At 47.7% G+C, this 22,248-nt stretch overlaps 2 protein-coding genes across 2 annotated transcripts in view; both read left to right on the top strand.

Annotated features, from left to right (window-relative positions):
- Window positions 1-9,020: 9,020 nt before the first annotated feature.
- On the top strand, window positions 9,021-9,887 carry LOC138924189 (putative uncharacterized protein ASB16-AS1). The gene is made up of 2 exons (XM_070267597.1): window positions 9,021-9,093; window positions 9,403-9,887. The coding sequence occupies exons 1-2, from the start codon at window positions 9,021-9,023 to the stop codon at window positions 9,885-9,887; spliced, it is 558 nt and encodes a 185-aa protein (XP_070123698.1).
- CACHD1 (cache domain containing 1) overlaps window positions 9,865-22,248 on the top strand; it is a 197,350-nt gene continuing 184,966 nt past the window's right edge. Inside the window, exon 1 of the mRNA XM_023641952.2 lies at window positions 9,865-10,259. Within this exon, the coding sequence (XP_023497720.2) occupies window positions 10,008-10,259 (252 nt within the window). The 5' untranslated portion in view covers window positions 9,865-10,007. The remainder of the gene's footprint in view (window positions 10,260-22,248) is intronic.

Here is a 22,248-nt window from a genome sequence, read left to right as displayed (position 1 = left end):
AGAGCATGCAACCAGGCTGGCCCAATACCTGGAACTTTTAAGGAAGAAAGCTGAGGAGTGAACTATGAGCAACCCCAGGGCTCAGGTAGAGTTGGAGTAATAATTACAGTCCTGGCACGTAGAGGACCTAGATTATTTGTTGGATGGATTGACAAATGAATGAATGACTAGAATAGGGAAGATGTGAGCTAAATACCTTTCTGACTAAGACATAAACTTATTTTTTCCTCCTGTTGCTGATGTGGCATGGAAAAGATAAGGTTGTATAAATAAGAAATCACATTTAGGTTGAACACATTTTTCAAAAGGAAAATCATCATCACACTCTTTCATTAAAAATACATAATTTTTCTTTCAGCTTCTACATATTATGATTACTCTTTTAACACTAATTAAACACCCGCCATGTGCTAAGTGCTAATCAGAAGATGTGAGCAATAGTGTTTCTGCTCTCACGGTGATGGGCAGAGAAACTCGGTAGAAACTCCATAGGAAGGATGAAGGTGAATTTGATGTTTAATATTACTCTTCTTGGCATAGTACTTTCAGGGAAAAGTGTGAAACCTCTTTATTTGGAAATATGAAAAAAAAAAACCCAACCTTCGTTTATTGGCAGAAGGAGAAAATAGATGACTCGCCCAGGTTCCTTCTTCATCTCCAAGGAACATCATGGGCCTAAACCAGAGGTCACCTTAGACAGGACACGCGTCCCACATGGCCAGTCAATACACTTACATCATCTCCTTGGTCCCTGTAAGCATTTGAATGTGATATTTCTACAAACACTTAACAGTCTCCAGATCAATAAGAAGGCTAAGTAGGAAGTGGTCAATTCAAATGGTCATTAATTCAGTAAACGGGTGTTAAGTCCCCACTGTGTGCCGTTTGCTGCTGAGAAGTAAGATCTTAAAAGGCTGAAAACAAGCTGCTTCTCCCTAAAGTGGAGCAGCCCTCCGACAAAGACAGTCAAGAGTTGCAGTGCGGGATGAGGGAGGAGATGCCGGGTGAGGGGGGAGATGCTGGGTGAGGGAGGAGACGCCGGGTGAGGGGGGAGATGCTGGGACAGGCTGGGCAGCACGGAGAAGAGGCTTCCACCTCTGCCTGGGGTAGAGAGCAGGAGGGGTTTCCTAGGGGGAGGTGACTCCACCTCAGCCTCCAAAAATAAGAAGGCCTAAGCCAGGTCGAAAGGTGAAGAAAGACGTTCCAAGCAGATGAAATCAAAAGAGCAAAGGCAGAGAAAGATGGAGCAACGAGAGGTGGTGTCTGAGACTCAGATGGCTTGTTCTGGCTGATGTGCTGGGAGGAGGGCAGTGGGGGATGCGGAGAGGCGTGTGAAGGGCCAGCTGGTGCAATTCCTTGTGTGCTAAGAATTTCCACTTCATCCTGAAGCTTATGTGGGATCATTGATGAATAAATGTTGGAGAAATGAAACAATTTAACCAGGTTCAAACAAAGAGACTTCAAGGGGGACTCTGCCATTTCAACCTTGATGCCCTCAGGTTGCACTTGTGTGATCCCCTCCCCTGAGGTCAGGCAGGAAGTAGGTCTGCCCAGCCAGCACTGTGAGTTGAGGGCAGGATGCTCAACATTAAGACACCTGGCACCAGAGAGTGAATAACCCAAACGTGTCTGAGGTGATACCCTGAAGGAGGGGTCCAACATGGCTCATCAAACCCAGGGATGCTGAAGGTGAGAATCCAGGGCCAAGAGTGGACTCAAATGGACCAGGGGCATCTAAAGTGACAAATGGCAGGTGACATGAGAAGTCTTCTAACTTGTTCTAGAGGCTTCCATTGCAAGTTTTTAGTACAACACTAGCAAGGGTTTGCTTGGGCATTTAAGAGTGGGGGAAATACAAGTAGGCATGTTCCTTTCTTCTCCCTGTTTCTGACCCCTGGGGCTGTAGGGTGAAGTTACAATGCTCAGGACACACATCCACTGCGGTAGGAATTCTAGAATTCTCTAGCACTGTGGGGACAGGAGTACAAAAGGAAGACTGATCCGGAAGCGTCTGCCTTTTGTAAAATTCCTCTCCTGCAGTTGCTTCTTCTTGCAGTTTTTAGTTTGGCGTCTGTCCTTCCACCAAGCTGTGGGCTCCCGAGGGTGTGCAGTGTGCCTGTCACATGCCTTCTCTCTAGCGGATAGCAAAGTGCCTGATGCAAGTAAATGATCCAGATTTTTATATCTGAATCTGGTTTGCCCCATTTCCCACTAAGTTATTCATATCCAACTTGAACTCAATTTCCAGTCAAGCAGGCTGGATGACATTGATAAAATATAAAATTTATGACATTCATGATTCTGATCCTTCAAGATGTTTTGTGGTTGGTTCCTGTGTTTTGGCTTTCATACAGACATGTGTTCATGGCTCCACTTTTCTAAGCACTAGTTTCCTCCATTGCAAAATCAATTTGATAGTAATACCTGCCTGTTATTAGGAAGCAGGGAAGCCCTGTAGTTAAGAGTGATGGCCTGGATTTAAGTAATGACACCATCACATGTTACTTGTGAAACCTTGGGCAAAGAACTCAATCTCGCTAAACCTCAGCATCCTAATCTGTAATATGGGGCTGATTATACCTCCTAAATAGGGTCTTTGTAAGGATAAAATAAAATAATCCATTGAAAACATGGGCTAGTGCCTGGAACCAGTGAGAATTCAGTAAATGTTAGCCATTGTTATTGTGACTCAGAGAGCTTTATCAGTTAAATGAGATACTTCCATTCGGAACGTACAGCATCATGCCTACAACCTAGCAAGCACTCAGAAAGTGTTAGCTATTAGGTCCATTTATAGCCCTCATTTCACTCTGCAGACTACTGTTTGTGGAACTCACTTGCTTCATGCCGTCTCTCCTAGTGCAGCCTTGATCTGTAGTTTTAATCTCTCACTGCTGTCTCCCTCTGTGTATTTCTAAGTCTTGCCTCCCTAGCCAGAGGGTAAACTCAGGGCAAGTAGCACAGCCCCTTCCAATGGTAGATGCTCACCCTATAGTTACTTTGATTTTTGTTGATTGATAATTCTATTACTTTTAAATCGTTATTAGAAAATTTTTAATTTTTTGGTAAAATGAAAAGAACTATACTGCGTACTACGTCCAATTAAGGGGTCACCAAGCCCATGGCAAGAAGGAATCATCTGACTTCAGTATAAGAAATAACTAGCTGAGAGTCAGTTCTTGCTCTTTGCTTTCTAAGACTCCTTAAATTACATTTAAATTATTACTATTATGTTTATAAAAACTCATCAGGGATCTTTCTAAAGTTCTGGATATTTTAAAATTTTTGTCATGTTTTTTTAAACTGAAAACCTGTATCACACTTCTTCCTTAGAAATTTCAACATCCTAATTAGAAATATCTAGATACTTTTGAATTGCCATTTAGTTCAGTCAACGAATCTGAGTACAGTCTCTGCCTTGGCTCCATCCTCCACACAAGGATAGTGTGATCTTTCTAAAACATCACTCCCTTACTTAAAACCTGTGTGCGGCTCCCCATCCCTCACAGGAGACAGGCCAAGCCCCTTGGCCAAGGACCAAAGCCCCTTTCTTCCCCACCAGCCTCATCCGCTGCCCCTTCCCACTTCATGCAGTAGAAATCCCACATGTCTAGTTCCGTTCTTCACATTGTTTCGTTTTGGTCTCTGTACATTTTTTAAATCTTTTCTCTCCTCCAGGAATGCTTTTTTATTTTATTTTATTTTTTGCCTGAGTAACCCCTTCCTGTCCTTGGTAACACTCCTCAGGCGGCATCTCCTCCAAGAAACCTTCCGACTTCCTCTGAGTGTAGATTGAGTGCCCCTCCCATTGCCCCTGATGCATAACCTCCCTCTTTAGAGCATTCTACATTATATTCACTAATTCAACAATGATTTCTTGAATACTTACTACGTGCCACTATTTCAGACACTGAGGATATGTTGACAAAACACGCAAAACTCGTTGCCTTCATGGAGTTTACAATGAACAAAATAAGTCAGCAAAACTATATGATGTTAGATGGTGGAAGTACAGTGGAGAGGTGGGGTAGAGGGAGCTCCTGGAGGGAGGGTCATAGGGGTTAAATCTGAAATGGAATGGCCAGCGAAGGCCTCCCTTCATATCTGAGTCCGGGTGAAGTGGGGAGACAGTTCTCTGCAAGTTTCTTGCGTTTTTGCACACCTTGTGAGCAAGGTACTAACGGCCCTAATGTTCTGCACTGTATTTTCAAGGATGTTTGTTTAGCAAACAGCCTTGGCAGGTAGAGATAATGTCTCTACCTTTGGAGCAAAGAGAGAAATTGCTTTCTGTCCAGTATATTAACAACACCTCCCTCTGCAGCAAAGGGCAATTTTGTTTGCATATCATTATAAGACTTGGGTTATCTAAGCTTGGGGTTCCTCTTCTTCAATGCTACCTCCTGTGTGCAGGTGTGACCTGGCTCTCTTCATGTTGCCAGTGGGAAATGAGGTTTGGAGAACTGGCACAAACGCTGACACTCTGGCTACTGCTACTGCTGTGAGTAATAAACTGTCCTTTGTCCCTAACCCAAGAGGTTCATGTCTTCTGCCAACATCCATGAGGCTGTAGTAGGCTGACTTGTTGGCTTGCAAACAGGGCAAAGTCTCAGACATCACAATTCCTGACTGTGAAATGCAGATATCTGGAAGAAGAGCATTCAAGACACGGGGAACAGCACGTGGAAAGGCCCTGAGGCACTTGCTGTCTGTGATGTTACCTGTCTTAAAATTCTCTGACTTCTCCAATAACTGTAAAGTTCTTAAGGACAGCCAGTCCTTTCATCTGTGCATCCCCAGCACCCGGTAAAATTATTGGCACATGGTAAATGCTCAATAGATGTTTGTTGAAAGTAACAGGAAAAAAATAGCTGTTGCCTTGGAAATAAGGATGTTTCTTGGGCAGGGATCAATGGGTGCCAATTATTATTTCTTTTCTTTTTTCTCCTTCAAAGAGAAGTCATGATAGAGTGGCAAAATAATTGAGTTTGGAGTCAGACAGACCTGGCTTTCCATCCCAGCTTTCTGCTTACTAGCTATAACCTTGGGCAAGTCTCTTAACCTGTCTGAGCCTCAGTTTCCCTGTGTATGAAACCGTAATAATCATCTTGTCTTCTCTGTCTTGATGCTTCAGTGATAGAACATATGAACCATACTAAGAGCTCAAGAAATGACATGTTGTGTGCCATATAGAGTACCCAAACCATGGCAGGCTCACAGAAACTTCTATCTTTTACTGTTAGTCTATCTTTGCTGGCTCCCAATATGAAGGGGAATGGGAAATCTGATAACATTTACAATCAGAAGGAGGAATATGAAAAACAGGGTGCGGGGGGAGGTCTGCATTCTAGGGTTCTGTCTAGACCATTAGCCATTTCCATTTCTTTAACAGTAAGGCAGACTTGCTGAGATCTGAATTCTTGTAGAAGTTAATGAATGAGTACTAACTCCTGCCCCTGAAGTTACTGATTCTATTTTCCTGAGCTCCCTAAGTTCACAGATTCAGTAGAGTTTGCAGCCAGTTATTGCTTTGAATGGGAGGCCTGCCAGCAGCATTAGGCTGAGAATTTGTTGTGAACTTGGCCCTGTTTCCACCTCAGAGCTGCAAAGGGGAATCATGGTGGCTTGGAAACTCCATACTACATTTTTGGAAGTCTGACCGAGACTTCCTCAAAGCAGGTTGACATGGAATTTTTCCATGGCGAGACCTTGGCCAGTGACTCCGGTGAGGCGGTGTACCACTGAAGAGGCTTTTACCTCCGAGCAAACATGGAAGAGCAGCCAGGTGGGTGAGGAATCTCGGTTCTTTCTCCTTTAGCAGTCAAGCAACAAAACTGTTAGAGCTGCTGTTTGCACGGAGCTAACGATTCATGGATTTTCTTAATTTTTTTTTCTTTTTCAATTGCTTCATCCAAGATTTCTTGGGTTTCTGCTCTGGGTCTGGAATTGTACTAGACTCTGTGGCAGTGAATAAGGCAGACACAGTCCCTGAGTAGTGGTTCTGCTGTAGGTGGTTGTAGACCACACTTTTAGAAACATTAAGATGGAGAAAACAGACTTAGAGATGAACACTTACAAGGCTGCGTGTCAAGGCTGGAGCTTACGGAGAGGAAACCGATGAGGAACAGGTGTCCACGTCGGTCACCAGCAAGGAGTGCAGGAGCACTCTGGGGAGAAGACAAAGCTATTAGACAAGTTTCATGGTGTCTGTGTTCTCTAGAGACAGTTGTGGCCCACTTAGACAAGTTTTCCCATCATTTTGTAGCTCAAATAGCTACAAAGTCAATAGCGTCCTTTCTGTATGGAGTGGATGATTGAACTTGATGCCTAGAGTGACATCAAAATAAAAGGGAGAAAAAAAGAGTCTGTTATTAATAGAACATGTAGACTTGAACTGGACCAGGGAATTTCTGAGTCTATCTTTGAGTCTACATGCCTGTGTATATAGGGCTATACACTCCCTGCTAACTGCATTACGTAACTCATGGCCCCTGTGACTCCTTCTCATGTCCTTTTAGTTGGAACTACCACTTGTGCTTTTTCCTCTTTCCAAAAGTATTTCCAAAACCTTTTGAGAATGAAAACTTGCTTGGACCAGCTAATCTCGTTGCTACACCTTGAGTGCTATGGATCGGCTACCTTGATGTCACATGGCCAGCATGGTCCAATCAGTTGCCCCCTGGAAAACAACCAACCAGTGCTGAGCAGGGGCTGATGGCAGGGCAATTTTACTTATATGTGCTGGAGACATGAAGGACTAGTAGTCTGTCAGGCAGCAAACTTTTATTTGTCTATCATGTACCAGTATCTATGTGTGTAAACATTTTCCCTAACACCAGACTAGTAGCTCAGAGCTTGCCATTTGATGACCCAGGTTTGCAGCTGGCCCCACATCTACACGTTGTATTACCTTAGGCAAATGACTTTATTTCTCTGAGACTCTCCCCCATCAGTGACATAGGAACAGTCCCACGGCCCTTCCTGGGGATGGAGAATCTGCTGAGTGTAGGCAAGGGCAGGTGCTGTAAAATGCATATTCCAGGGCCCAGCCACCCCCAGAGATTCTTCAGCAGACTTGGGATGGAGCACAGGATTTTCAGTTGATTAAGAGTGCCCTAAGGAAGCAGGAGGTTCCTTATGAGAAGCATTAAGGTGGAGAAGACAAGACTTTCAAACGGATGATCACAACATTGTTAAATGCTGAAGGACATCAGGTGGTGAGAGAAGAACCAAGAGCTCGGAGGACCAAAGGAGGGGCAGTAAATTCTGTGGAGGGTGGTGCCAGAGAAGGCTTCACAGAGGTGACCTCTCAGCTCTGTGTCCCTCATAGGGACTTGCCAGAAGGAGAGGAGAGAGCTTTCAAGACTGCCAGCAACGACTTTCTGGGAGTGGTGAGGATTTAGGGGCAGAGTGGCTTCAACAAGGCCAGAGGACAGATAAGCCAGAGCACAGAGGGCCTTGTTTGTTGTTACATTTCTCTGTGATGGGGCATTAGATATGTTTAGGTTAGCGAGAGACAAGTTCAGATTTGACTTTTAGAAAGATGATTTTGGTTTCAGTGTGGAGAATAAAATGAGGGGGGTTAGAGGGACTCTACAGAGCCCTGAGAGGAGACTGGTCATCATCACAGGTGAGCTGTGAGGAGGAGCTGAAGTCAGCCAATGGGATACAGATGATGAGAGAGCGATGTAGGGAGCTAGGGACTGGGGTACCCAGCTTGGAGAGTGGGCGACATCCACCTAGGTTTGCAATCGGGTACAGATTTAGGTGAAGAGTGGGAATAAGTCCAAATGAGTTTTAGTTTGGGTATATCTAGTAGAGAAGCCAGTAAATAGCTGGAAAAGTGGGAATCCAGCTCAAAAGGGAGATTGAGCTTTGTTTAGAAGTTTGCAAAACTCTAATGTCTTGGTGATAATTGAAGGCTTGGGTGTCCATGAAAGGTCTCAGAAAGAACCACAGAGCGAGAAAAGAGGACATAGGATTGGAATCCTGAGAACTAGAACCCCAAGAAATAACAGTACACAAAGGATGGCCAAAGAAGTCAGTTTGAAGCAGTTTCAGGATAGCTTAGAGGTGTGTGACAACTTTGGTGACAGTAACTGTGAAGAATCCAAAACAAAAGATTAAATAATTCTAGCTGCCATTATTATTTTTTTTTCTTTTCCACTTACCACATGGGCTACTGTTTTTATCTCACTGATTGATTATCACGCACAATGGTACAAGAATAAAAAACAGAAGTATAGGATCATCTCTCTACCAAATGTCGATTCAACTCTGGGGACTGAAGACAACAGGTTGATTTTTTTTATCCCATTATTTATTGAAAAATCGTTTTCACAGCACCTACTCTGTGCTCGGTCCTGAGCCAGGTGTGGATGATGGAGAGGCGGCCTGGTCCTGCCCTCAATGAGCTTGCCTTAGTTCCAGTATGTGTGTAATGTAAAACAAGCAAAACAAACGTCGCAGATGCTACACGATGGTGCTGCAAGGGTCCAGGGTGCCCCTCTCAAGGGGACATAGGGCTGAGAGAGTCAGGAAACCTAAACACATCCTAGATCAGAGACGACACGGGTTGGGGAACTCAGAATAGAGACGAGATCGTGGGGTAAGATGGACCAGGGACAGCTTACAGGAAGTGAGTTTTAACCCAGTGTAGTCGAGGTTTTGCTGTAAAGGGAAGAGAGCACTAAGTGCAGATGCTAGCCCTGCCAAGTAGCCTCAGTGTTCCCGGGGACGTCCAGCTTGTCCGGGAGACCACAGGCAGCCACCTCCCAGCTTGGAAGGAGGAATGGCGGCTTTACCCCGCCCCTCCACCCACTCGTTCCAGGTGCTTCCAACAGGTGATTTCTCCGAGTCTGAGCCAGGAGTCGGGAGCAAACAGGAAGGGTAACCTCGCCTCCCCAGCTTCGCAGAGGAGAGGTCTGGGGGCAGCTCCAGCTCGGTAGTTCTGTGGGTCTGGTTTTGTTTTTTGCTTTTCATGGGATCAGAGGGTTCATTTCCGAGGAGAGACAGAAAGAACTATGTCGTATTTAAGAGCAAAAGACTTGGAGGCAGACTTGTGCTTCAATTCTGGATCTGCGTCCTATCCCCGGGGTGACCTTCGGCAGTTTATCCCACCTCTCTAAGCCTCAGTCTTTGTTACCTAAAAATTTGGGATAAAGATACATCCCTCAGAGGGATGTGGTGGGGATTAAAGGATAATGTGTACAAACCCCACAGCACAAGGCCGGGCACACAGTAGCTGGTGAAAAAAGAACTCGGCGGTTCCAGCGAGCGCGAGCTATTGTTGTCAGACCCGGGGAGAGGAGCAGTCGGCGCACCCACGGCGGCCCCCTCCTCCCCAAAGCTCGGCCTGACAGAAAGCCAGCGTCCTAGAACTTAAAGGGACTTTCGATGGAGGAGCCTGGCCGGGTGGGACCCCGGGGTCCCTCGCGTCGGCGGAGGCGGCGAGAGCTGGGGGCCTCGCTGTCGCCGCCGCGAGGGGGGCCGGGCCCCGAGAGGAGAGCCTGCGCTCCCGGCCCCGCGCCTGGGGGCCGCCGGCGAGGCGGGAGCCGGGGCCGGAGGAGGGGCGGGCGGGCGCTGTCCCCGCCTCCCGCTCCCTCCATAAATCACCGCAGCCGCGGGGCCGCGCCGGGAAGTGCGCGGAGCCGGGGCGCGGCGTGGTGGCCCCGGACGCCTCCCTCGCCCGCGCCGCGCTTTCTTCCAGGGCTTGGAGCCCTCGGCGCCCGCTCCTCCCGCGGGGCCGCTGCCCGCGCTGCGCCTGGCCTCGGAGGCGAGAGCGCGCCGCGCCGGCCCGCTGTCACCCGGTCCCGGGCCGCCGCCTCCCGCCCGCCGAGCCCGCGATGGTGGCCGCCCGCGCTCCCGCGCTGCAGCCGGGCGCCCCCTAAGTGCCGAGCGGCCGCGGGAGGGGAAGAAAGTTTCGCGGGTGCGCCGAGCGGGCCCGGGCGCACCTCCCTCCCCGCTGCCCGGCGCCTGGAGCCCGCCGGCCGCGAGTGGGGGCAGGCGGCATGGCCCGCCAGCCGGAGGAAGAGGAGACGGCGGGGGCGGCCGCCCTGGCCCGCCGCTGCCCGGGCTCGCCCGGCCGGGCCGGGGCCGGGGCCGGGGCGCGGCGGCCGCCCCTCTGGCTGCTCTGCCTGGTCGCGTGCTGGCTGCTGGGCGCCGGGGCCGACGCCGACTTCTCCATCCTGGACGAAGCGCAAGTGCTGGCGAGCCAGATGCGGAGGCTGGCGGCCGAGGAGCTGGGGGTCGTCACCATGCAGGTAAGTGGCCCGCTTGCCGCCCCCGAACTTGCCAGGCGTCCTGCTTCTCTCCTGCGCAGAGCCCGGTCCCATTCCCCAGCGCAGGTCCCCTGGGCCGTGCATCGACCTCGCTGGCATGCACAGAGCCCCCCTTTCCGCAGGACACCTCTGTCCTCTGCTCAGACCCCCTGACTACACGCCAACTCCTCTGCCGCGCGCTGAGTCCCCCCTCCCTTCCTCCGCTGCAGAAGCTCCTGCCCTTTGCGTGGAAGCCACTCTCCCTGCCGCAGAGCGCCTTTATCTCGGCGAGGATTCTCCTGTTCCCTCGCGCCTCCTTCCCGAATTTGCCCCGCAGCCTTGTTTTCACCCAGCCTCCCCTGCAAACTCCCCTCCCCTCTTTGTGCATTCGTCCCGGGGCGGACGGCCCCGCCTGGCCCCCAGCCTACCCCCTTGACCGCCACGTCGTGTCCCCCCGACCCAGGCGCACCGACGGGCGCGAGGAGGGGAGGCACCGGCGTGCGCAGCTGCGCCCGGGCCACCTGGGTCCCGGCCGAGAGCCGCCCGGTGCGTTGGGGGAGGGGCTGGCCTGGTGGATTCCCGACTCTCGTCCTGTGGGGGGACTTTTGTTTTTGTTGCTTTCAGCTGTTGCTGTTATCGGTTGCGCGCTGTCCGCCGTATGATTATTGTTTTGTTTTGAGTATGCCTTTTTGGAGGAGGAAAAAGGGAGCACAGTGAATAAGGCTCCCGTTCCTCTTGGATGTTTACCATGGTGGTCCTCCCCAGGAGAGGAAGGGGCTTAAGAAAGATTGCCCGCGGCCAAGGAGGAACGCTGAAGATGTTGCTAGTAACCAAGAGGGGTAAAAATTGCTGAACAGCAACCACCTGGAGATTCTATGCCGCCGCTATTGTAACCGACTTGGCCGGAAAGGCCCATTCGATTAGCAGAGGTTGAGGTGACATTCCGGGTCTCAAACCCTCGCTGTAACGTTCTTGCGTAGAACACCCTCATTCTCTTCTGCTTCTAACCACCACCATGGTGATGAACGTGGTCGTCTTCGAAAGAGCGAAGTTTCCAGGAATGTGTTCTTGGAATAGGTCTCTGATTTCCATTCCACTGTGATCACCCTTCCACCTCCCACTGGGAGAGGTGTTTTGAGTCACTTTGGGATTCAGGTTTCTGACGTCTTTTTTTTTTTTAATCTCCCTCTTTCCAACCCCCACCCCTCAGTCACCTCCCAGGATGATACAATTTTCCTAAAGCTAGTTCTCAGACCTTTTCTACTGTAGGTGAAAGACGATTGGTTTTTTTTTTTTTTTTCTTTTTTAGAGTAGGGTGAGGTTGAGGGGTGGATGGTTTGCTTGAAAGATCATTCTACCTTTATTTGCAGACACCCGGCCCAGAAGTGCAACAGAGTCGGGGTATTCTGCATTTGCATAACAATAGACAAGCTTTTAAGATACATCATTTAACTGTCCTTTTCTATGCAGAGCTTTCAGATTCACTTATAATTTTTTCCACATGCATTTTCTGATTTCTGTTGATTGCCGGCAGAGTTCTTAGGAGTGAAGTGACTCTTAGAGGAAATGGAACTAAAATGTTAGGAGAAAACTAGGATTTGTTTTCTCTAGTGGTGAATGTTTCAATTCAGAGCACAAACAGTTGTATTTTTGCATGGAGACACCTCTTGTAACACAGAAAATTTAACATGTTGCAGTTGTGGGCTGTCCTTGTAAGATTAGAAGGCGTTTGTCACTTTCACCCCATCACTGGGGCTGGAAGAGGGATTTTAGGGTTTTTCCCCCCCCTTCCCCATATAAGCTAAGGACTTGCTTTTTCTAAGACGCTGACAGCAGTTTTACTGTTTCTCACCCCATCCTTGACAAAAGGTGAAATCGGATCCCAACACATTGTCATTCAGGTAGGGATCTAAAGCAAATGTAGTTTTAAAAGGCTTTCCTGTTGTAAAGGAGACACTTTAGAAAAAAAGCTCTGATCGGTGGGGGGTTTGTGCCCAAATGGCCCTTTATCTCCTCCCAACTGGCCGCTTTCTAACACCTTTCCAACCTCATTGTAAAAACTGGCCTCCTGGGGACAGGGTTTTGTCTGGCAAAATGTGAAGTGGCTTCTCTCCTTTTTTTGAAAGGAGAGCACATACTGTATTTAAATTCCTCTTCTTGAGCTGTACATTGATCTGCCACTTGCCTCCATCTGGGAAAATTGGGGAAAGAGTCTCTTTTTAATTTTGTTAGACTGCCAGCTTTTTTTAGGGGGGATGGGGAGGTGGGAATACTTGCAAAATAAAATCTAAGGCAGCCTGGATTTTTGGCCCCTGGGACAAAGACTGCGAGTCTCACATTTTCCTCTGTCAACCTCTGGGATCTGTTCAAGTGGATCTGAAATTATGTGCCTTTAGTTACCTGAAGAGCTGATCGTATCGTCGTCCTTTGTGGAACGTTAGGTTTTATAGCTGTCTAGCTCGTCTGTCGTTCAGAGGGGGGAGCCTCATGTGGACATTAAGGTGAGTGGGGTCAGCCTTCTGTACACAGGTATGAGGGGTTTGGGGGGGTTATGTCTCTGCAGGAGAAGACTGTCCTCTCGCTTGAGAGATTGACTTCCTTCGTGTGACCTTGGCTTTTCGAGCACAGTGCAGAGCTTTCAGAACAGCGTCCCATTTGACGAGAAACTTTCTGTAGGTCAGTTGATATGTAAAAAGCCTATTTTCAGACTTCTAAGTTGCTTCTGCTGCTGCTGAAATTCTCCAAAGACAATTTTTAATTTTGAGAAGTTACACAGTAGCTCTCGAAAGATGCCTGTCGCAGCGTTTCGAACGGTCGCGCATCCTGTTGACCGGAGGTTGCGAGGGGTAATTTTACAAAAACCAAAACCAGGCCTTCTTTCGGCGCTGTAGTTTCCCGTGGCACAGCTCTTGTGCTTGCTGACGGAGAAGACAGTTTGAACGGCGGTCCATCTTGAAGGTTTCCTCGGAAAGGTTTCCTCGTGGAGGTGGCCTGCTTGTTTTGTTGTCGTCGCTGTTTAGTAGTGGACAAAACTTTTAAAATCTTTAAATGATTCGTACCAACTGATCTTGCCAGTGCCCTGGGAAAGTTGCCACTGAGTCCCGTCCCCCCCGCCCCCCCCCCCGGCAGCAGACATCACCCATCACAGGTTAAAGTCAAGAACCTGGTCCTCATCTCCTCAGGGGCTGATCTGGGGAGCAGAGAGTGGCTGTGTCCAGGGAGACTCGCTTCCACGTGTTCATTCATGCAACAAGTTTTTATCAAGCAGCCTCGTGGAGTGGAAGGAACTTCCCATTGGGTGTGTGGAGCCCTGGGTCCCAGCTCTGCCACTTACACGTTGAGTGATCTGTATCTGCAGAATTGGGGGCGAGGATTCTTCCTAGAGAGTTGCTCTGTGGGCTTACTAGAAATGGTGCAGGTGAAGGCACCTGTTAATGTGAAGCTGGGGCTGGGAAAGGTTGATGGACAAGGTGGTTCTTAAGTGGAAGAAGGTTCCTGCAGAGCTTACTGAGCACAGGGCACTCTGCTAGGTGTCTAGGGGATTTACAAGGAGGTAGCCCAGCACAGCCCCTTACGGAGTTTACGGTCTGGAGGAGGAGGTAAGATCGCACAGGTAAAATGGTTAAGTAACAATGCTTGCTTATTAGGCATATCTGGCTCTGGGAGCCATTTCACCAGGCACTTATAAGGCCCATTTAACATTATATGACAATACAGGCTTCCTAACAGCAAGGGCCTGGCGCAGGGCCAGCGTGCCCGCCTTGATCTTAGTTCTAACACAGCTCTGCTGGGCTGGGCATAGTCACTGGGAACTTGGCAGACACACCAGCAGGTTGGTCAGTCAGCTGCTGTATGGGGCCTGGAAGGGGTCGGAGGGGGTCCTTCCAGTGGGGGCAGAAGAAATACCAGAAGCACAGACTAGAGCTTCCACTCACATTGAAGAAAGAGCGGCAGCCGGGACAGACTTCAGGAACTGAAGGGCTCCACTGGGGCAGGGTGTTGGCTGGAAATATAGAGCGATGTGGTCGATAGGGGCCGCACTGGAAGTGAGAGGGGAGGCCTTCTCTATGCACCAGAACAGCATTGCGCAAGGTCATTGTTCGCTGTTGCATACGTTCGGTGAACTCTGGGGGCTTCTACTCGGTGAGGGACCTTGGGTTACTAAGCTGGGGGTACAAGGTGAATAAGGCCTGGTCTGCACCCCTAAGCTTTCAACTGAGATGGAGACAGACAGGAAAAGAGGCCTCACGATAGAGGGCATTAGTGAGAGGCAGAGAGGCGTTAGAATGCAAAGGGTCAGTGCGATGGCAGAGGAGCAGGGCATTATGGGAAGACGGAGGGCTGCACAAGCCCACCGGGGGAGGTCACGGAAGTCGGCTGCTCCTTCCTCAGCCTTTTCAGTGAATCGTCTGTCCACAGAGGCTGACCCTGAAAGCAGCAGCCTGCAGCGTATGAAGGGTGAACTGAATCATTGGTTCATCAGACATTGCTGATTCCCTTGGTGGCACTGGACAAGGTGGTTGGTACATCTTACGTGTCTGAGTAGCGAGTGGATGTGACTCTTGGACCTCTTCACATGGCCTCATGTCTTCTCTCCTTTCTTTGGCCGTCTTCCCTGGAGTATCTGTGGTTGCTGGACTCTGCTGTAACCATGCTGTTTGCAGCTATGTTTAGGTGCGGCTTGTATTTTCCCCTAAATCGTGTCCATCATACCAGGAATGGCATGCCTTAGGATGATTTGAATGTGTACGTGGGCAATTTAGAGTGTGTTTTAGGGGGAAGAAAGTCACCTGTATTTGCAAATAATGTGGTTTGCTTCTATGTGCTGCGTACAATAGAAACCCTCGTGGAAAACCCACTGCCTTGCTCTCTTCCGAAATTGAGTATTTGGAGTAGGAGAAAACAGACCAGTGATGGATGACTCTGAGTTGAACTTGGTAGGAATGAGCCCAAGGAAAAGTGTGTTGAATGACTTCTGATGGACTCTCCCTGTTTGCTTGGTGCTCCTTCCACTTCCTCCCCACTGAGACCTGTGCGAGCTGGCATCGAGCTGGCATCGGCGCCTGGGCTTGTGATCTCCCTGCCAGTCATACTTGAGTCTGGAGGGGCAAGGGCAGGGGAGGGAGACGGTTTCACGCTGTATGACTTGTGCTATTTCTGGTTGCTGCTTGAGGAGCTCCTTCCGTGAGCTTAAGGGGATGAGCAGACAGGAACCGTGCAGAACTCTGGGATTTGGTTATTATGTGCGGTGGGGTTTGTTTCGGATATGCTTGGATCTGGTCTAAAGTGTACTGAAATTCAAAATAGGAAGGGACAAAAGTTTTGACTCAGCTAGTTATTAGCTGGAACTTCCAGTATGTTATTAAATCGCTCTGAACCTTAGTATCCTCATACTTCATTTGGTTAATGGAGGGAAATATCTTTTAGAAGATAAGTGTCTATCACAAAGTCTGACATAGGAACAGTCAGTAAACAGAAATAAATATGGGACAGCCTGTTTAGTGCCAAGGCACAGACCCTGGAAGGCAGCAAACACATAGCTCCCAAGCCTGAATGAAACAAATCTAATTTTCTGCAGAACCTGCAGATTTCAGAGTGATCCATCTTCTGTCCTGGGGGTTACCAAAATGTGCACAGATCTCAGGGATGCGGTGCAAAACCATTCTTTGGGGGTTTGTGAAGAATATATTAGACCTGCTATTCACAGTTATTTATTTGCTTTTGAACTTTTTTATTACAAAGATTTGAAAAAATATACAAAGTAAAGAGACTAGTGTAAGAACACCATGTACCTCTTAGTCAGTTTAAACCGTTACCAATTCGTGGTCAGGCTGGTTTCTTCTCTGCCTCTCCCTCCGCCTCCACGGCGTTTCCCCTCCACCCAGGTTATTGGAAGAAAATCCCAGGTATCACATAATTTTATCAATAACATTTTTATTGCATCCTTATTTAATTTCTATATTTTTAAATGTTTTATATACGTAATATATGGGTGCACTAGTCTGTAGATTTTGCAGTCCACAAATAAATACAAATACTTAGGAGGGAATGTACTTAAGTTTTTATGATGACGCACCTGAGCGAACCCATCGCTGTGTTCCCTAGCCCTTTGCAAATAGCTAGTATCTTTGCCCAGCAACCTCGTCAGCCATCCAGATGTAATGCCCAAGTTTCACTTGGGAAGCTTCTCTGGGACCCATTTTTTTCTCCCTTGCACGTGCCATCTGGCCCTCGTTTTCATGCCTGGCTCTCCCCAACAAGGCTGAGGTTCCTTGTTTCTTAGTGGCTAGCTTATCATCTGTGCACTTATTTGACTGCAGCATGGACTATGTCTTCTCCTTACTCAGTTCGCTCCCCCTTCCAGAGGATGCAGGAGTGAAAAAGGGACCAGCAAGACAAGCTGTAAGTATGAGAGGAGAGGGTTGAAGAGCAAAAGTTGGACTGTAGACATATTTGTCTTCTGATCAGTCTGTCAGCCAGCATTCACTGGGCGCCTCATTGCAGCCTCGGAGGCAGGAGAATGTGGGAAAAGTTTAGGATATCAGTGCTTTCCCTCAGAGCTTGTGTCTTGTCAGGGAGGCTAAACCAGTTTGTATGGGGCAAGAGAGCATGGAAAGAATTGCTAAAATATGGGATCTATGTTAGACCTGGGGTTGCTACGTCTAACATTTACGGGAGTCGGACACGATGGGTGAGGTGGGCCAGGTGTTGGGCATTGGGGAGGGGTGTCAGCTGATGTAGACTGGAGGGCAGGGCCAGAGTGGAAGGAGGCCGGGGCTACTCAGCTCCCGATTGTTGCTCCGTGGCAATGAGAGTCTGGTGTTGTCATGTGACTGTTTTTTGGGAGAAGTTGGATATCTGATTTTTAGATGAAATCTCTTGATTCTTAAAATGATGAGGACTAATTCAGATTTTTAAAAAAACATCGTGTGGGCCAAACCAAACATATCTGCAGGCTGAATCAGGCCAGAGGCCACGAATTTGCAGTGTCTGGACTAGAATTATTCCATGATCTCCAGGAGGTGAAATCAGTGCTCGTGTAAAGGGGATGGGGAAGCAAGATTCCGTGTAACAGAAAGGAAAACTTTCCCATAGAAGAGTTCTAAGTTGGATCGCTTTGGGAGATGAGCTCCCTATCATCATAATTACTTAAACAAATAGTTATTAAATGTTGATTTGGTACCAGGCACCATGTTAGGTCTGAGATAGCCATCGGTTACTTTCAGATGCAATGAATGTTATGAGAGAGGAGGTTCCGGCTGCTTGGAGAAAGTGTGTTGGGGATGTTAAGCTATTTGGGAGTGGAGAGGGATTCTGGAAGGCCTCCTGGAAGAAGTGGAATGAATAGGAGTTGGTTAGTCAAAGAATGGAGTTCTCAGAAAGCTCCTTTGAGGAATGGAAAGATGGCATTAAGGCTTGGAGTGTAGAGAGCTAAAGGGAAGAAAGGGCTCCGGAAGAAGTCGGAGAAGCAGCCAGAGGTCAGGTTGTGGGATCCTCCATCCTTCCTGTCAATCAAGACATTATAGGGCAGGTGTCAGCACACCCAGTTTACACCGGCTTGAAGGAGAAAGGAGCCCGCTGCCTTCTGCGATTGCCCATCCAGGGCAGGGCTAGGTTAGGGCTTAGACGGTGGGGCCCACACTCTGTTTCTCTCTCTGTGCCCGCTTTTCTTAGATAGGCTTGCCCCTTGGTTTCAACACGGCTGCCAGTAGCTTACCACCGTTTGAGTTGGAACTAGCTACTGCTTGTGCCTGTCTCTCTCATATTTGGAGGAGATGTGCTCCCGGGCAGAGGAACTAGGAATCTAGAGACAGCTTGGCCCCTAGAAAAGCAAATTACCTTGGTCCCTAGGAAACTCAGTGAAGTGATTCAGGATTCTGACTCCCTTAGCAGCCTCCAGCTGCCAGGGCCTGCTCCATATATCTAATTCTGCCCCCCCAAGTCCAGGTCAGGGAGGGCCTGCTTTGGGGTCTCCCTGCTTCTGGTGGGCAGACAGGCTGGCCGGGTTCCCCTGGTGGGCTCGTGGTCTGCCCTGAGGGGTTGTACCGTTCCAGGCTCTGCAGGCCAGCTCTTACAAGCATGCCTTTTCTCCCTGACCGCTCAGATCCACAGATCACTGGGTGCCCTGAAAACTGGATAGGACCAGAGAGGGTCAAATCTACCTCCTTCACTTTACAGATGAGAAACTGAGGCCAGTGGGACGTCTGGAGATCACACCGGTAGTAAGGGGCAGACCTAGAACTCAAGCCTTACTCTTAGGACTCGTGCTTTTTGACCCTTTCACAGTACTATGCTGTGGGAGCTCCATTCTTCCAGGACAAACAAGGTTGCCTTAAGATGGAGAGGAACCTCGACTTAATTAAGAATCTTCACATTCCTTTTGGAAAAAAATGTTTGCTTTAGTTATTTTGGCTTTAAGTTTCCAGCCATAATAGTCTAATTTGACAGTTAACTGGATTTTTTATGTTAAGTTATTTAAATTCCTAGAAGTCAGTGAGCCACTGAAGAAATAAAAAAAATTCTGAGACTTATTACAATGTTGTTAGACTTTTTTTTTTTAAAAAAAAACAAAACAAATTTAAGTGGTCAGTAGCTATTTATAATTATGAACCCCCACCACCAAAGTAATATTTTGTTAAAAAGGTAAAGCATAAAAAGAAAAGAAAACTTCAGGGGAGGAACAACTTTGGTTTTTTGGTGTTTATGTAAAAGTTACAGAAGGAAATTCCACCTGTAATTTTCAGGCAAAGTTCTATTTTGGAATTGAATTTCAGGACCTGCGTCTCTCCCTAGTCATTAGCAGGATGAAGTTCATTCTTTCTCTCTCTTTTATTTATTTTTACTTTTTTGGTGAAAATTGGAATAGTGTTACTACTTTGGAAGGTTTTAAAATTTGATTTGATAATGAAACAAATGTCATTTGAATGCCTCTTTACCTTGCCAACTTTGTTCTGAGTTCAAAAGAAGTTTTCCCTACTTCAAATTTCCATAGTCAAATGATTTCTGAGTTAATTACAGTTAGAAAGGTTCCAGCACCTGAATACCAGAATGGGTCAGCTGATAAGCAGCCTCTGGTCCATATTTTCCTGGAAATAGTGTGCTTTATTATGATTGTGGAGTAGATGCCAGAGGAGTAAATTCTCTGTTGTACGTGATAATGTCTTGGTTCTGTTCCAACCACAACGGTTATTTCAGAAAGTCGGTCAAAGCCCAAGACGGCAGCACTTTTTCTCCTGATTCCACTTGGATATTGTTTTTTAATTTTATTTTTGCATGGAGTATCTTCAAAGATACTTCGAGGCCCTGGTGGAAGGGCAGTGAAAATCGGCAAGGCAGTGAGAATGAATCTGAATTTTTAATTAGGCTTTGAGTTGTTTCTTCAAAGCATGGAGACATCATTAGTGATGTAAGTCTTGTTGCATTAGCAGAGACTGACGGTTTGCTTCAAACAGGGAGAGTGCAGCTGTCCTGTGCAGATAAAAGTTGCCAAGTGCAGAATAGCAAGGTGGATTGGTAGATAATTAGCTGTCCCCCATTACTGCAGTGTGGAAGAAGCCTGCCAGTCACGGGCAGGAAGGAGGAATTATTAGTGGGAGAAAATCCAAGTGTGTCATAAAGCAACGTGGAATCACTTCAGCTGTGGCAGAGCTGATAAGGCGTCTATTAAGGAAACAAGACACACGGAGCCTGGTATATGATGGCCAACTTGCTTTTTAAAAAAATCTTAATTCATAAGAGGAATGGCCAGAAATGAACGATCCATAAATCCACTGAAGGACCGATTCACCAGTCTGCCCTGACTCGGTGTATCAAATAATTAACCAGCTTAAAATAGTCTTCTTATTTCCGTGCCACTTGAAAATAAAGTAAGGATTCTGTATAGGAAAAAAAATCACAGGGAAGCCATAAAGCCTTGACAGTTACTGTGCTGTGCATAACCATGAGAAGATATTTGGAGAAGAAATTTTGAAGTATATCACCTCCCTGATATGTGTTTTGCAGCATTTATAAACAGCATGAGGATGTTTTTATGGCCTTATTGGTGGAATACGTGAGTGTGTGTATTTAAATAGTTGTGAAAGTATTTCGGTGGTCGTTGCACTCATCTGTGGGAAATGAGAGCTGTAGAAAGACCTGTTGAGTTTCTTGTCTATCCTCAATCATTTACTAACTCAGTGAAACTTTATGGGGCTTTTTTGTCCCCTGGGATCGCTCCCTGTGCCCCTGCCGGGATACTGGACTGCTTTGGTGTTTACTGATTGGCTTTCTCCAAAGCCAGTGCCTCTGCCGGCAGCCCGGAGGCAGGAGGGGCTGAGTGGCTTGCGTGCCCTGTTCTGCGTGGAGGGTGCCCTCTGAATCAGAGCTGCTCTTGGCTGCTGCAGGAGAGCAGCCTGCTTTCTGCTCTTTGCTGCTTGCTCTGTTCCCTTCCCAGGGGACTGTCACTGGGTCATTGCCGCCCTGGGCAGTTTTGGAGAAAGCCTGAGAACTGAGGTTGGTGGTCTTGGCGGTCGGATCCAGAGTTGGTTTCACTGACCCTGTGTGAAGCTGTGAAGCTGGGATATTTGCCCCTCTGTAGTGGGGGGATGAGGGGCGGGGCGGGGATGGGACACACAACAGGATGGACACTAGACTGTGCTGATTGTGGACCCGTCTGCTGTGCTATGGGCTGAGATCCCTGGAGATTGTGTAAACTCAGATGAGCATCAAGGCGGCCTGGAAATTTTAATTTGCAAACCTGTGTATGCAGATCAGAAAGGTGGGCAAGAGTTGCAGGGGTGGGAGTTATTGGAGCATGAGCTCCCGCAGGAGCGAGCCCAGGTTCTGTCGCCTGGATATTCTGGCCTCGGCGAGCGCTGGCTGCGGCTCGAGGTGAGGACGCAAAAACTGTCTGGACTCCAGCAGTCACGTGGCCATCTTCAAACAGCAGGCTTTGTAACTATCTAATAGTTACTATTCCAAATTAGCTTTTACTACTGTGTTTCACGTGTCCATTTCGTTACTCACTCTAGACTGACAGTGAAACGTCTTGAGCCTTTACTTGCTACTTGCTCCTAAAGACTTAACGTGTTTCAGAGGCATGAAAGAGACTGGCAGAGTATCAAGCACTTTCGTTCTCTATTAGTTGGCCTGATGTCTAATTTCTTCATGTTAGGGAAAGTTGGGGTATGCATATTGAGGACGTTTAGTAATATAAGAAATACAAAAATATATGTGTACTTGGAGCTACATTATCCTAGAGGTTAAATTCATCAGTTAATTCACTTAAATATTTATCGAGCATATACTATATGCCAGGTACTATGCTTGGATTTGATTTGTGGTTAAAAAAAGAGACACGATCTCTACTTTTATGGAGTGTACCATGTACCAGGGGAAATAGACATTAAAGAAATAACCATATAAATAAATATTAATTATAAATTTCAGAGGACTGTTAGAGTACCAGGGAGATCCTTTAAAAATGTCAGATAATGTCGCTTCTCTGCTTAAAACTCTCTATAGTTTCCCATCTGACTCAGAGTAAAATCCCAAATTACAGTGGCCTTCATGCCAGATATGATGTGGCCGCTGATGTCTTGTGGCCTTCTCTCTCACCTGCCCTTCCCACCCTTCCTGCACATACACCGTTCCTCCAGCACTCCAAGTACACACCTGCCCCAGGGCCTTTGAACATACGTTCCCCTCTGTCTGGGAACAGCAGGAGGCCTTCCTTGCCCATCCTCTTTAAAACAGTACCCTCCCTTGCCTCTCCTCACTCTGTCCCTTACCCTGTTCGTTTCATTTTATGTTTGTCATGCCTCCTAACCTCTGCAGGTGAGCTTTTTATTGTTCACTGCTGTTTTCCTGTGGGATGGCGCGTGGCACTGAGAATCACTCAATAAATACTTACTGGGCAAGGGTGAGTGGGAGTGGTCATTCCAGACTGGGTGATATGTGTGAGGAGGAACCTGGTGAGGTGATGGCGAGAAGGAGCCGATTGGGGAGGGGTTGG

The sequence above is a fragment of the Equus caballus genome, chromosome 5 (assembly GCF_041296265.1).
Source record: "Equus caballus isolate H_3958 breed thoroughbred chromosome 5, TB-T2T, whole genome shotgun sequence".
Taxonomy (NCBI): Eukaryota; Metazoa; Chordata; class Mammalia; order Perissodactyla; family Equidae; genus Equus; species Equus caballus.
Note: the sequence above shows the minus strand (reverse complement) of the source record. Positions and strands in the feature narration are given on the sequence as shown.